Source organism: Coffea eugenioides, chromosome 3 (genome assembly GCF_003713205.1).
Source record: "Coffea eugenioides isolate CCC68of chromosome 3, Ceug_1.0, whole genome shotgun sequence".
In the NCBI taxonomy this organism is placed as follows: domain Eukaryota; kingdom Viridiplantae; phylum Streptophyta; class Magnoliopsida; order Gentianales; family Rubiaceae; genus Coffea; species Coffea eugenioides.
Window position 1 is genome coordinate 4,801,669 of NC_040037.1, and position 16,564 is coordinate 4,818,232.

At 36.2% G+C, this 16,564-nt stretch overlaps 1 protein-coding gene and 1 non-coding gene across 3 annotated transcripts; both read left to right on the forward strand.

The window, feature by feature from the left end:
* Nucleotides 1-1,132: 1,132 nt before the first annotated feature.
* LOC113767060 (ethylene receptor 2-like) lies at nt 1,133-6,236 on the forward strand. 2 transcript variants are annotated; one of them, XM_027311230.1, is made up of 3 exons: nt 1,133-1,746; nt 2,772-4,578; nt 5,226-6,236. In XM_027311230.1, exons 2-3 carry the CDS (start codon nt 2,833-2,835, stop codon nt 5,775-5,777), a joined length of 2,298 nt encoding a protein of 765 aa, XP_027167031.1. In that variant the 5' UTR covers nt 1,133-1,746; nt 2,772-2,832; the 3' UTR covers nt 5,778-6,236. The 2 variants fall into 2 exon arrangements, with proteins under 2 accessions (XP_027167031.1, XP_027167032.1); XM_027311231.1 differs by having other exon boundaries at nt 5,238-6,236.
* Nucleotides 6,237-13,351: 7,115 nt separating this feature from the next.
* On the forward strand, nt 13,352-13,422 carry TRNAG-GCC. The gene has a single exon. It is a non-coding gene; the product is annotated as a tRNA-Gly (tRNA).
* The last annotated feature ends 3,142 nt before the right edge of the window (nt 13,423-16,564 follow it).

Sequence of the window (16,564 nt, forward strand, 5' to 3'; positions counted from 1 at the left end):
TCTTCCTTTCAGTTTGTTATTGGAAACTTTTATATAAATTCTATTTGGTCGAGTTCGAACTCAAACTTGAATATGATAACTCGAGTTCAAGATTAATTATTAAAAACTCGAAGAGTTTGAGTTAAAACTCAAATCCAAATATTTTTACTCGAATAGAACTCAAATAATACATAATTCAGGTTTGACTTGATGTGATAACAACCTTACTTTTGTGGCATTTTAGCCACGGGCTTGTACTACTTTGTTGATTATAAAAGTTGAGCAAGTTTAACTATTGTTATAAAAGTAAAATAAGCATGAGTTTTTATTTTAAATTTCTTTTTTATTTTAAATAAAAATTTAAAAACATGATTGAAAAAAAAATATATATATATATATGAGAATTTTGAATACAAATTAATTAATGAATTATTAACACATGTCCAAATGTAAATAGTTGGGCATATGTGTATTAAATCTTGTATTTATTATTTCAAATTACTTTTAAACAAGTTGGGTATTGGGTACCCAAATAAAAAACCCAACCCGCCCAATGAATAAGTTGGGTTGTTCTTACCCAACCCAATAAAACCCATAACCCAATTGACCCAACCCATCCCTTAAAATTAATGGGCGGGTTGGGCGGGTTGTTGGGTTTTGGGCTTTTTTGCCAGCTCTAGATATAACTAGTGGAAGTAAAAGGCGCAAATCCATTTTAAGCTTTCTAGAACTTCAAAAGCCGAAACCATCCCCTTCAATGAAAAACTCCATGAACCAATTTGCGCAGTTTCTCAAAATACTAGGACCTAACTGCCTCATTCTGCGAAAGGTGGAGGGGGTACACACAATTTTCCCTTCAAGAGGAAACGTACAATGAATGAATAGTGAGAAAACGAGTAAATAAGGTACTCTACAGCTCCACAAAGAAATCAATACAAAAATTAAATAAAACAGTTATGAAATCCTTAATAATAGTAATACTACTTGTACTACTTTATTGGGAGTATGAAGCAGACGTTTAGAAGCAAAAGTGCGTCTAGGTTCTCTTCATGTACTGCAGTCTGGGTCCCATTATCCCCCCTCTTCCTTCGTTTTCTTTGCTTAAAATCCCACAACTCTCCCCAAAAATCCCCACCTCACTAGATTTCCTTCTTACCAAACAAGCGGCGCAAACAAACCATTTTCTCCGCTTGCACAAAACAGAAAGAAACTTCTGTTTTTGAAACTTGAGCTGAAAACACACAGTTCACATACTAAAAAAAAAAAAAACGCAATGAGGGCCCTCAGCTTCGCCGAGAAATTTCTCTGTTGAAGGGCGAGTCTGTGTTATTCGTGTCTGGTGGAGCATGAAAGAATTCTGAGTGGGAAAAAAGGTGGAAGGAAAACCCGGTTTTGTCCCTCGGGAAACTAGCAATGAATCAGCCGTTACACACAGTGGAGGTGTGAGGCCATTTGGAGGGTCTGAAAAAGGGAAAAACTTTGAAACAAAACCGGGTTTTTTTTCTTGCGGTCTTTTCATCTGTGGATCATTGGGTTTAATGGGTTTCGGCTGTTTTCTTTGAATAGCGGTGATGAAACCAATGCAGGCTGAAAATTTTTCAGTTCAGTTGCAGTTTCTGGAAAAAAGTTGAACTGCCAAAACATTTGGAGCTTTATCTGAGTTCATATGCTTTTGCATGTGATTAAGAGATAAGATCTGATAGTTATATTGGCTTGGATTGTCATGGGTATTATTCTCAAGAAAACATGTGAGATGTTCAGATAAAGGTAAATTTTCCAACTCTGCCTGCATTTCTTTCTGGGAATTTTATTTTCTATAGGTCAATGCTTATATTGGTTCATTCCCTTGTGGATTTGTTTTTCTACGTTTACTTATTTACTGGCTTTAATTTTTATCACAGAAGTTCAAATTTTTAAGGGTCAAATTGTGGCTGCATTTCTGGATTGCTTAAAAGAGATGTTTTTCTGGGCCAAGATTTGTTTTGATAACGTCTTGTTAATGGATTTTTTGTTTTTATTTCAAAAAAAAAAGAAGTTTCAGGGTGAAGCTCATATTCGTTTAAATTAGTTTCTGTTATATTCTTCTTCTAGTTTTCATATCATCAGTTAATAATTTGCCTGCATTTTCTACTTCATTCTTTTAGTTTTTTCATATTCTTTTTTAATTTCTTGAAAGAGATGTACATGGGCCTTGATTGATTTCTTTCAGTTTCTTGTTAATAGGTTTTGTCTGTTGTTGCAATATAAATTCACTCTTTACCTATTAGTTGGCTTTCTAGATGGTTATGTGCCCCATTTAGTAATTTTACTGTGGCTTCTTGTTCTTGGTGTTTTTGGCTACTGTATTAGTTGTTTTATGGTATATTTTCTTTCCTTTAGTGATAGAGGATGATATCCTTGAATTGTTTTAAAGCTCAGATTCACATATATTTGAGAATCCTCAGTTAAAGAATTCTATTGAAGATACAATTAGAATTAATAAGAGGATTTGGTTACTTCTTGATCTGTTTGGCTCAGCTAAATTTTTGCAATGACCTTGATTATACAAATTTTGGTATAGAAATATTGAGGTGCATGCACCTACGTTCTTCTTGCTTTCTTTTGCCATTTTTTTAATTTGGTTGCTAAAGCTAACAGTGATGTGTTTCCAATAATTTATCGGCAAGTGGCTTCTACAGTACTTTTGTAGATTTTTATTTTTTTGAGAAACTTTATGAATTAGAAATGGATGTAAGAAGGTTGATTTTGTATGTCTTTAACTGAACTAATTAATTTTCTGTTGACAAATTCAGAAACACCAGTGTGAACACGTGTATACCTTTGATGGATTGATGAATAAATTGATTGGATGAAATGTTTAGGAGATTAGCATCTGGGCTGTTGATCTCATCACTTCTGATATCTCTCTCAGCTGCTGATAATGGATTTTCCAATTGTAACTGTGACGAGGGGGGATTTTGGAGTACTGAGAACATTTTGGATATTCAGAAAGTCAGTGATTTTTTAATTGCAGTGGCCTACTTTTCTATTCCAATTGAGATCCTGTACTTTGTTAGCTGCACTAATGTCCCATTTAAGTTGGTGCTTCTTGAATTTGTTGCCTTCATCGTCCTGTGTGGGATGACTCATTTGCTCAATGGATGGACTTATGGCCCACACCCTTTCCAACTTATGCTTGCACTCACCGTCTTTAAAACGCTCACAGCTCTGGTCTCAGTAGCTACTGCTATAACTCTAATCTCAATTATTCCCTTTCTGCTCAAAATCAAAGTCAGAGAAATCTTGTTGAGGAGAAAGACCTGGGATCTTGGTCGGCAAGTAGGAATGATAAAGAAGCAGAAAGAAGCTGGCCTGCATGTTCGGATGCTCACCCAGGAGATTCGCAAATCACTTGATCGGCATACAATATTAGACACAACTTTAGTTGAGCTTTCTAAGACACTGGATTTAGAAAATTGTGCTATCTGGATGCCTAATGATAATAAAACAGAAATGAATCTGATTCATGAGTCGATAAGGAGGAATTCTTCAGACATGAATGAGTTATGTATTCCAACCAGTGACCCTGATGTAAGAGAGATTAAAGGAAGTGATGGTGTGAAGATTCTTGAGTCTGACTCACCACTTGCTGTTGCAAGCAGCGGAGGGAATGGTGAACCAGGAGCTGTTGCTGCAATCAGGATGCCAATGCTTAGAGTTTCCAATTTTAAGGGTGGCACTCCGGAGATGGTTCCTGCATGTTATGCAATTCTGGTTTTAGTTCTTCCTGGCAGTCAGGGCAGATCTTGGTCCATTCAGGAACTCGAGATAGTAAAGGTGGTTGCTGATCAGGTTGCGGTGGCTATTTCCCATGCTGCAGTGCTTGAAGAGTCTCAGCACATGAGAGAACAGTTGGAGGAGCAAAACCGAGCATTGCAACAAGCAAAACAGGATGCTTTGTTGGCAAGCCAAACAAGGAATGCATTTCAGATGGTAATGAGCAGTGGACTGAGAAGACCAATGCACTCAATATTAGGCTTACTCTCCATGATGCAAGAAGAGAACCTCAGTTCTGAGCAACAACTTTTGGTTGATGCTATGGTCAAGACGAGCAATGTGCTTTCGACCTTGATAAATGATGTGATGGATACTTCAACAAAAGACAATGGGAGATTCCCACTTGAGACAAAGTCTTTTTCACTTCATGCAATGATAAAAGTAGCTGCTTGTCTAGCCAAATGCCTATGCATGTACAAAGGTTTCAATTTTGCCATGGAAGTTGATAAATCCTTGCCTAATCATGTGATGGGGGATGAGAGAAGGGTTTTTCAGGTAATCTTCCATATGGTTGGGAGTCTTTTAAACAGCAGCAATGGAGGAGGTTGTCTGGTCTTTCGAGTTCTCTCAGCTAGTGGGAGTCAGGCAAGAAATCAAGGATGGGGACCGTGGAGATCAAGCTCATCTGATGGGTATACTTACATTAAATTTGATGTTGGGATATGCAAAGATGATTCAGATTTTGAGAGCATGCCTTCAACGGTATCACCGGGCTGTCAGAGATACAACAGTGGTATACCTGAGGAAGGCTTGAGTTTCAGTGTATGCAGAAAGCTAGTTCAGGTATGTTTTCAGCATTAGTGGGCAATGGCAGTATATGAGGAGCGTTCTGGTTGTAATTGGTCATAAGATCCTCACAAGTTATTCTTAGCTTTTCTCTCTCAAATTGCTATATATTCATCAACCTTCCACAAATGCTACCAGTTTCTGAATTGGTTACTGCTTTTAAGAAATTCTATTTAAAATAGATATCAGTGCAAGCTCCTAGTTCACAGACACAATATTGCTGAGAAGCAACTTTTTTTTAGTGAAATTATTTGTGGTTTTCTCTTTTCTTTCTTCATTCTTTTTTTTTTTTGTGGGGGGGGGGGGGGGGGGGTGTTGGGGAGGGTGTGGTTTGTGGGTAGAGATGTGTCTTAAGCTAATCTTCTTTTAAGGATATGTTTTTCACCTTTCCATAATGGCTTCATGCACCTCCTAGTGAGTAGCTAGCGTGATAACTATGCCTATTTTTAGTAGATTATGGAAGTTTCTTTTGTGTTTGGCATTTACTGATTTCTTATCTTGTTTGGCTTTTAAATTCAATTTAGTTGATTCCTAAAGCTGATGTAGAGGGAACATTATACCTATAGAAAGCAGTCTGCTTTTAGCTGCTCATCGTTTGTTGTAATTATTCCTTAGATTCACTTCATTAAATGACTTTTGGATAGTTATGGTGGCAGCTAATGCAAGGAGATATATGGGTCGTCCCCAATTCGGAAGGTTTCAAGCATAGTTTGGCACTTATTCTTCGGTTTCAGAAACAGACATCGACTGTAGTCAGCATATCTGAACAAGGGCAGTCTTCAGATCATCGTTATTCCAACTCCTTCAGGGGCCTCAGAGTACTTTTAGCTGATGACGATGATATGAATAGGGCAGTTACTCGAAGGTTGCTTGAGAAACTAGGATGCAATGTTTCTGCAGTATCTTCAGGATATGAATGTCTTAGTGCTCTTGGGCCTGCTGTATCTGCAATCCAAATTGTTCTTGTGGATCTTCACATGCCTGACATGAATGGATTTGAAGTGACCATGAATATTAGAAAGTTCTGCAGCCGCAACTGGCCATTGATCATTGCCCTAACAGCAAGTGATGATAAAGATAGTTGGCAGAAATGCTTTCAGGTTGGGATGAATGGAGTTATCCGAAAACCAGTTCTCTTGCAAGGAATTGCAGACGAACTTCGACGGGTCTTGCTACAAGCAAGCAGAGTTCCATAGTACCGGTATTGCACTTCTACAGCCTGTGATGCAGCCAGGCCTGTCATGAGTGTATTGCTGTGGAATTTGGTCGAAGTAAGCAAACAAATTTGCTTCTATAGCAAAAATCAAGGGTACAGAGATGTTATACACAACATGCAATATAATTATGGTACAGAAAATTCATCTTCATTTTTCTTTCATACTTATTGGTAGCCTACTTAGTTGATGTTAGTTGGCTGATTGTATTTAACCCAGTGAAAGCCATGAGATATAAGTAGACTTTCAGATTGTAGGGATTTAATTTTTGCTAAAAAAGATTTTGTCACTAATATTCAGGCCTAAGGAAGTAATGGATGAGCAGAACACTACATTTTGTACCTACACATATCCTACCTATTTAGAACCTAACTTTGAATCTTCCTTTAATTGTGGATCTTTATATTATTCTTGATCACAATAAATTCAATACATTTCACAGCACTGTTTGTGTTGATCAGAGTCATGAACTCAGTTCATTAGGCTGCCTCCGTTGGTCCAACCAATTGGTAGCTGTGATAGCTTACTTTAAGCTAGGCTAGACTTTTTGCTAAAGTAGTTGTTAATGCTTTGTACGAAATGTTGAATTTTGCCTGCAAGTTGAACCTAAAAATAGGCATACTTAGCACCAAACATTTGTTAAAGTAAATCTCAAGTCTAGTCATGGTATTCAGGCATTACATTTTCAACTGCTGCGATTGCAACTTGAGCATCTGTTGGTTATCTGTTTTATTCTAGCTCTCATCATGCTCCCACAGTGTCGAACCAGTATATCACACCATCACTGCAGAGCCTTTATTATCTTATTCTTGCTATGCAATAATTCACTACAACGTATTGCATATTGGGATTCTGGGATAGTCTCTGCACATTTTCTTGGATAACTTGCTCCCTCCACACGGCTGATCTTCACGTCTTATCTTCTTCTTGATATTATCTGATACCATACCCATATCTTTCTCCATACTCCCTCAGGTATGCATCTTATCCAGCAGGAACCCATCATGTTATTGCTTCATCTACTGCACGTGCCTTGCATGTGTTTTCCATCTCGGGACACAATATGCATATCCTCCTCCTTTTTGTGTTGCTCTTATTGAAAGTGTGGCACGATTTTGAAGATTTGTGGTTCAAAAATATCTCCTCTTATAATTACTACTGTCAACTTTTGACACAATGTATAATATAACCATGCATGAATATGGCTACGTACATGGACAATTTCTATCTTTTTTGGTCGTGCACATGGTCCCCATCCCTCATCCCCCACACATATCAAAACCCTTGAATGTTCTCTCTTAAGATATTTTGGTCATTCCATTAAATTATCTTGATAGTCTCACGGACTAGGTCAAATCTCGTTCTTGGTTCATTATACCTGCAGAACAGTGACTTGATGCGTTTGGAATGTAGGTGACTATTTGACTCCACAAAAATTTTTTTTTTTCCTTTTTCTTGGCCTCATTTTCTAGCGTTGCGTCCGTGTCAATCAATTCATATACCCCCAGTGTCCATCAGGGGTATTAGGTGGTGGCTTATTTGGAATCATGGGTTAGAAAGCAGCAACCTAGGTGGTTGATGTATCTTAATTTCCTTTAATTCCTTTTTCTATCAGTGTCTGTCCTTTTCAGCTAATCCCACGGGGATGTCAAGCTGGCTTGGCTGATCACATATGAAATTTGATCCTATGCTGCTGTATCCAACCCTGCAACCCTTTATTCTTCACCACTAGATGGTCAAAGTTTTGAGAGCATGGGAGATCACGCCTGCTTTCTTGTCAAAATACTTAAGATTAGCAAGAAGGTGTTCAAAGGACAGGATTTCTTGCAGAAACCAGTTGTTTAGCAGATAAATAACCGTGTATTGGGTGATGCAAGCAATGAGGAGATCGTTCCAAAACTATTCAAGGATTCGATTAAGACTTGACCTCAAAGAAAATGACTTGGATTTTAATTAAAGGGATGACTATAAGGTAATGATTTGTTATCTGGCAAGAGGACCAAGAAAATCCACTTACTTCTACAGGTGAAAGTTTTGTGCCAAGGGGTCTGTATGTTGATTTTTTTAAAGCTAGTAGATAAACTATTGCAGTCTTTTCACGGCATGGAATTGCATGAAAGGAATCTCAGAAATTTCTCCAATTCATAAACAAAAGCAACTTGAGAAGACTAGAGGGCCTGCATACTTTGAATCCTATCCCGCCTCAAATTCTCATTATTATTCAACTTGACAAGTTAGCTTTCGACAAGAAAAATATAATATTTGCTTTGTTTGGATTGTATTTTTCTGGGTTTTTTTTGTAGAAAAATTGCGATTTGATATATACGAGGAAAAATGTGTCCACAAAAAAATTGCAATCCAAACACATCACAGTTTTTTTTTTCTCTACTCCACTATGAAAACGGCAAGACTTGCCCTCCTTAGATTTTTTTTTGGGGGGGGTTCTAATTATTGTTTATATTTAAAAATGAAATCCAAGAAATATGTGGTGTGATAATTAGTGACAGGTCAACTAGTGAGGAACGGTTTGCAGTAAAAGTTTAATGATCTAAATCTATAAGATATATTAAAGAACTTTTAGGTATCCAAAAGACTACCTGAATTTATTAATCAGAGGTTGCTTTAAACAGAGTAGTTTGGTTTCTGAACTCAATGCGCTTTGAGCAGACAAAACAAGCAAGAATTTGCTTAGTTAAGTAAACAACCTTTTGGATATTAGTGCCCCCATATGGCTTTAATTATACTTAGTACTAATTGGTTAACCTATTTTGACTTGCATAATTATTACTGAAGCCTAGCTAGATCCTCGGCATTACTTGATAAAATAGCAATGACTGGATCGTGTAAGCGCTAATTTGGTTCGATTGTTTAATAATATTTATTATTAAGATTAAGAAGAATGGTAGGTTCTGGTAAAGTCCTAACGAGATTCCGCTACCTTTGTTTAATTAATATTCAGGTGTCCGGTGTTTCGTTTTTATTTGCTCGAAATTTTTCAACCATTTTCTCTCTCACACTGTCTGATTTTTTGTGTGATTAATCTTCACCATGTATTTAATTCACACGATTCGTGCCCACTTCTCGAGGAATAATGACAGACCAAGAGGCTCGACTAGATTAAAAAAAATTTTTTTTTTTGTAGATGAAGAGATATCAAAGGGGTTTCTTTCTTTCCGAACGGATCCTCCTACATCTATCTACATATAAATGCTCGTTTATCAAGAATTATATGGATTACTTTGCAAGAAAAGCAGATAAATAAATTGTCCTAATAGGGATATTAGTCAGGTAACCGCGAACTTTTTTTTAATATAAATTTTAGAGTGTCTTTTGAGATAATTAAATAAAATAAAAAATTAACGATAGTATTATTATTTTTAGAACTCTAAATATTGTTATTGGCTCTTCTACTGCCACCCGTTTTTTAATAAATAGATGACACTGAACTCAAAATCATCTACTTACAATCACTCTCGCCTTACCACCTAACTCAGCCCTCCCCCTCCACTTGGCCTGTCAACGGGTCGGGTCTAGACCCGGATCCGGACCGGATCCGTGAAATTATTGCGGGTATGGGTAGGGATTTAATTCCGTTTCCCGGATCCGGATCCGGATCCGTTTTGTCAAACAAAAAAACGGGTCGGATACGGAATATAGTATTCCGACCCGTATTAGACCCGGATCCGGATATAAATGAATTAATAATTTAAAAAATATATATTTATCAATATAATTTGATTAGGGTGATGTATTTTAATAAAGTTAATTTGATTTCTTTTCTTATTTGGTTTTTTCTTTGCATTAGTTAGAAATTAGTTTACAAATATATTTTTTTCTCATTTTTATTAGAAATTATAAATTTTGGTAAATTTGTTCGGGTAGACCCGGATCCGGATCCGGACCCGCCGGATCCGGATCCGGAACATAGGATAAAAGACCCGTCGGGTAAACGGGTCGGATCCGGATCCGGCATAGTAATTCGGGTCCGGGTCCGGAATAATGAATTCCGGCCCGGACCCGGCCCGTTGACAGCCCTACCCTCCACCAGTGCCACTCACTCGCTCCAACAGATTAAAGTACGTTTTCCCATAAATCTCATCCACTCCCAATTGGGCATCTTTGGACTTTGCCCATTATCTCCCTATTGCAAATGGGAGTGAAATTTATGGACAAGGATACTTTTATCTGTTTGTGAAATTAATAGTAGAGAGAGTGGTTTTGGCATTCATTCATTTATCAAACAGGCTATTCATGAGTAATGTTCCTAGAACTCGGTTTCTATATTTTTTTTTCCTATGAATTGCAGATCTAATAGGAAGCATCATAGGTTCAATTTTAAGTCTATCAGTTTATAATATTATAGTCGCATCTTTCATTTGGAGCACAGCTTAATTCTGTTTTGTTGGAAAAATTTCAGGAGATATGCTCCCCTAGAAATGTTGTAATGAACAAGTTGACTAATTACTCTATGCTAGATCTATATTTTACCAAAAGAAAAACTAAACAAAGATTTATGAAAAAAAATATTTTTCTTCAGGTGCTCATTGAACACTCGTTAATATATCTAAATTCTACCTAATCTATCTCATATATACACATACTAAACTTACCTTTTTTAAAATTTAGCAGCTGATAGAATTTAACCTATTACATACTAAACTTACATTTCTAATAATTTAATGCCTAAAGTACATCTCACTCATTAGATAGAAAAAGGACAAAAAAACGTCGGGAATTTATTTTTCTTTTCTCCTTCGGGCCAGTAATGTATTTAAGGTGCAATGGGTCAGTTGGGTTGGGCCTATGGCACCAGTTCAGGAGACTGACACGGTGTGCGACAAATTCCGTGCTCCGATCTCCAGTATCGGTGTTATGTTCCAAGCACGGACACAAAGATGGAATGGACTGAAGTGCATGATCCAGAATTCAGATGATGAAGCCCAATCCGAATTCGGTCCTCAGCGAATGTAACCTCCTACGGTCCATCACTTGGAGCTAAACTTATGAAATAACCTCGCCTTTCTTTTCTCCTTGTAAGGTTGGAGTCTGCCACAGTAAAAGATATTAACCTCTAGTTTGATCAACTAATTGCAAGACTAATACGAAGTAGCACATTTGATCCATTCTTAAGTTTCGATCGATTCGACCCTTTTCACTTTCTTTTCCTTTTCGCACTTAATCTCTTTCTTTGGTTACATTTGGTTCTAACACGCTATCGATCACCAAATCGTGTTTTTTTTGCCTCCCCTGCTACAAGAATACAAAAAAATATGGGTGGGTAAGCCAATCGGTTACAAAGTCAAATGCTTATCAACTAGGCTGAACTTTATTGTCGACACGTTAATATCATGTTTAAAATTGTAAATGCATGTATCTATAACTTTCAATTATGCATTGCATGCTTTTTAAGTGATTGGTGAAGTAGGTTAATGCCAAAAAATCCTTAAAACAAGGGAGAAAGAAAGAGTAAAAAATGTGATATGCCCTGTCATCTCAGATATTGAAGGTCACAAAATAATATTAGTATAGTATTAGAACAATACTAGTCCATGATTGTTGTGGGGCAAGGCAACACTGTCCATTGGGCTTCACTCATCAACCTGACGAAGATGGAATATATTCAAGAAAAAATAAAATAAAATTTCAATAAATAAATAATTAAAAGAAAAAAAAAGAGGACCCTCTTTTGATTATTGTTTGGCTTGTGTGTTCCCATTTTTGTCCCTTTGGACATGCAATTTTCAGAACGATACAAGAGGTATAACAAAAGAGAGAAAAACATAACGAGAAAAAGATTAATGATTTAATGGTCCACCGCCTTGAACGTTGTTGCATATTTTTCATGATCAAGATGTTTATAACCCCCCATCCACATATTCAACCGAGGTACCCCAGTTTTTCAAGCATTGAATTTATTCTCATTTACTGATTATTTTCTGCAGCTGCATTTGCACTGGAATATTTAAGTACTTTTTTCGTACGATCTCTAAACATGTTCCTTTTTTTTTAAATCTTTTTAACCACATTTTAATTTTACATAGATTATATTACATTACAAAAAGTACTACAACGCATAATAAAAATTTTCAAATAATCTTCAATCCAACATCACTTTTAATTGGTGTGAAGTTTTTGGCCTTTTACATCGAATTCAGTAACTGAACAGATTCAAACTTTTTTAGATGTCATGTATTGAACATAGTTCCCATACACGGTGAAATTTATCAATCTGCACCATACTTTTTCGTAATTTTCACACCTAGTTACCAAGAAGATATACATATGTATGGATACCTACTTCTCCAACTTCGGGCTACCCATTGGTTTAAGCATTAGTCAATTAATGCATGATTTACGTTGAAAACGACCTTTTCCAACTGGAGAAAAATTAACAGACAGATGATGTCCAGGTCAATAAATGAATAAATCATTAGCAACTTGTATGTAATAATGGTCATATGTGAAGAAAATGATGATTGAGTTTGACTCCAACCTTCAATTGGCAACTTATTTGTTAGGGATGCAAGTAAATTCGATACCTTGGAGCTAGAGGACATACGACCATCTTGCCGTACCAAATAAGGTTAGACTATATATATATAATTTAGAAGTTTCTTCAACAAAGAATTTCCATGTAATAATAACTGCTGAGTTCACACTAGAATACATATTTATTTCCTTTTTTTTTTCTTACATTGTTTCACTATCTTACAAAAGATAAATGGGTCGTGTATGAAATTAATGGAGATTTTGAAAATGAATTTTTTTTTTAATGAAATAAGAAATGGTTTACTACTAACTTACCAAATAAAGAAGAAATGGTTCACTGACCTCTTTCTTTAGGGCATACATAAAATCTTGCAGAGAAAATATTAGCACTGCATTAGGGAATGGTTTTTCCAAAGGAGTATAGAAAATTTCCTTTGAAGAATGTCCGATTTGGGTAGACCTGATTTACCCAAGCGTTTCCCTACCTAAAAGGGACTGATTCAATACGTTTTTATTTCATGCAAATATTATTATATTGGTCCTTATTGTACCCCTCATTTTTCCATATATATCCATTGTAAACTGTTTAGTTTGGACTTAAAACATTAGTGACTGATATTGGGGAATTTGATTTATTTTCTCGTGGAGAAACTGTATGTTTCTTTTTCATGAAAAAGGCCAGATTGCACAGGGGGGAAGGGGGAGGGAGAAGGGGGGAGAGAGATGGCGGGGAAGAGCGGAGGAGAGGAGGAGATGAAGAAGAGAAAAAAAAACTTACCTCTATCGACGCGAGAGATGGTGGTGGGTTGATGTGGGGGCAACAAACACTAAAAATTTACCTGCTACATTGGGTTCAAGAAATAGGTGTATCTAATTTTAAGGAAAAGAAAGTTTTATTAGCCATTATGATATTAAAAGCTAAGTTTTAAAACATTGTGGACCAGTAATATTAGAGGAGGAATTGATTTGCCTTCTGACGGAGGAATTGTGTGTTTCTTTTTCACAAAAGGAGGAATGTATGTGTTGTTGTAATAACTAAAAAATGTTATGGAAAATTGCAACCGCGAGCACCAGTGGTCTAGTGGAAGAATAGTACCCTGCCACGGTACAGACCCGGGTTCGATTCCCGGCTGGTGCATGAGTTTTTCCTTTTTCAGCTCATTTCTTTCAGAATTAAGTTTTTCTTTTTTTTTTTTTAAAAAAAAATCACAATATTGTCATATAGTGGTCCAAACTTCCAGTACAGCTGCAACATTGTGGACTTTTTATCTCCTGAATCCAAGTATCCATTCCCAGTAAGAGGCCACGTTAGTAGATGCTTTCTTGTCCAACTTGGGATAGAGCTCAGGTAATGGGTCCCCATGTTGCCTTCACAAAAAATTTAGGACCGTTAAATTTTTGTTATAATTTTTTGCTTTTTCATTGTTTTTTTTTTTTTTTTTTGTGGTTGTGGTGAATTGAGGGGAATAGGGGAGCAAAGCCTTCATTTCTCACCGTCCACATTTTGGACTTCCATTTCGGGTAAGGAATCAAATTCAAATTTGGCTAAAATTTTCTTACTTCTCTGAGATAGTACATTGTAGTGTGCTGTTTTCTTGTCCCCTCTCTTCTTTTGCTTGATTTGAAAGGTGTAAAGTATTATTGAACTGCCTTAGTTTAAAATTGAATTTCTGTTGTGCATTTTGTATTTTTTCAATTGATTGGGGGAGATGACGTGTATAGGTGTAAACGAGTCTGATCAAATTTAATAATTTAGTGGCTAAATTTATTTAATTATTTTAATAAATTTAAAATTATGTTTAAATTTGGCTTATTAATTTATCGAGTCTAATTCGAGTCGAGCTCTAGTAACTTATATTTTTTTTTCTGCAAATTTCAATTTCATATAAATCAAACGAAATTCAAACCAACCTTGAAAGTTTACCCAATCCAAAATGGTGTTCATGTTTGACTTAATTAGTTAACAAACCAACCTCTAACGAACTTTTTTTGAGTTAAACTCGATTCGAGTATCGAGTAACTTTCTTCTTGTTTCAGCCTTAATCATGTGTGGTTACTGTGGTAGCTGCAATGCATTATCAATCACACTTTAAGAACAAGTGCAATCTACCAACTCTAGCTAGTAAAATAGATTACACTCTTGTCATATGTATATTTGCCAACTAGACCTAGGTATGCAACAACAAATAATACACCTTAATTAATAGTATCCTTTTTAACTCTGTGTTTTTGGGGTACATAGTAGACAACAGAACGTTTGCTACCATATTCATAGTTAGGATAAACTCAAATGTTCACTATGGCCTTTCCTCAACTCAGGGGGTTAGTGACACTGACTGCTTTGAAAGATGTAGTTTAAGTAAAGGTTCATCGAATTAAGGCAGCTGATGTGTATTCCACAATAAGAACACCGTCCACTAATTGAACTTCTGTATCAACACAATGTCACGAAGTCATGAACTTGGAAGAAAAGCTAAGAAAATTTTGGTTTTGTCTACGAGTGATGTAATCTATTGTCCCCACCAACCATACTTTCACACAATAATACAATAGGTGTTAATGGGTGGTCTACATTTCATTAATGCGAGTTTAGTGGATTCCCTTTCAAAGTGATGTACTTGTTTTATGTTTAGCGTCTTAGAAAGGTGATTAGTTTAGCGTTTTCATATTTGATTGGTTTTTCTTTTTTTCCCTAAAAAACTCAGGATAAACAACTAAAAGGGTGAAGCTAAATCCATTAAACGAGATCCCCGGGAGAGCAAATTATGCGATTGATCCTGCCAGTAGTCATATGCTTGTCTCAAGGATTAAAAGGAAAGCTAATCAACACCGTTGTTGTAATAGCAAGTGGAAGTGTGCCAACGCTAGGAAAGGCAGATGGGAACAAATTAAAGTGCGAATCAATTTGATTATTGGCCTAAGTTGAATATCATAGTAACAAATTACCTTGCAATTATTGACCTAAGACTCCTAAGAGGGCCCATGGTATAGTGAATTTAGTGTTGGAATGTCATACTATAGTCCTATTTGCAATTTGGCTTTTAGTAGTTTATCAAGATTAATTAAGCGTGACACGTGAATTCAGGTGAAGAGGGCCCTCTATGTTTGCTAATTAAATCTAGCCCCCCACCACCTCCCCCTCTCCCTCTCCCTCTCTCTATGATCCTTTGAGTGTTAGTTGAAAATCTTCTCAATGATTTAGTCACTGGCTTTATCGATTACTGTACATCTTTGTTGGCACCAAGAAATCATTCTAATGAATCACCCACCACAAGTTTCATGAGATCTCGTGCTAAGGCATTGTACTTGTGCATAAACCCATGTCTGTGGTTGAAGATTTTGATGGAGATGCAATGCAATATAATCCACACAAAGAAGCTATGCAAAATGTCTTGATTTGGAAATTGTGTAACTCTTTTCCAGAAAGGGTTTACGAGATCCGGCTGCATTTGCTTATTATGGAAAGAAACATGTTTCTTCTTAGATAAACAAAATTTCCTGTATGGCTGAGCTTTTTTGCAGCTCCACAGGGTAGGATTGTTCAATTTAATTGACAGGGGTTGTTAGGATGCTAGAATAATATTTGATATTGCTGAGTCATTTGTCTCTTGGCTAGTAAGCGTGGCAGGGGTGACACGACAGTGAAAATTGAAAGTGATTTGAGATTGTCGAGTCATTTGGATACTATGCTCCTTCTTACAAGCTTTCATGATTCATCAAACGTACATTCCAAAACTATCTCCATTACCTTCAGATGTTCACGAAACTAACATGGATAAAAAAAAAAAAGAAGTTGTATTTTAAGGATATCTTCACAACTTTTAAGATTTTGTGACAATTTAAAGAAATAAAGAATATTGACATACGCATATATTTGTCTAACTATGTGTGTACCATTCAGCATGGGTAAACATTTTTCTCCATCAATTGAATAATTTTCTCGTTATTAATTTTTCTTGCACTGTTACAAGAGTTACAATTTTTTTTTTTTTTTATACATAGCAATGGCTTAAAATCTAAGGTACCGTATGGTAAAAGGGGTTCAGAATTAGGAATTGAAATAATTCCAATTCTTACTGTTTGGGTTACATGTATTGAATTCAGAATTTTGGAGTGAATTATTAAAATTTGAGGATTCTCAATCCCCAGGGTTTTGATGGATTCCCTAATTTGATTCAATTTGACTCGAAAACTTCAAAAAATTGTGTAAGGATTTCTCTCATCTCTTGTTAGTCGCTCTCCCATACTTCACAGATTGCAAGTTTGATTGGTGGTGGTTC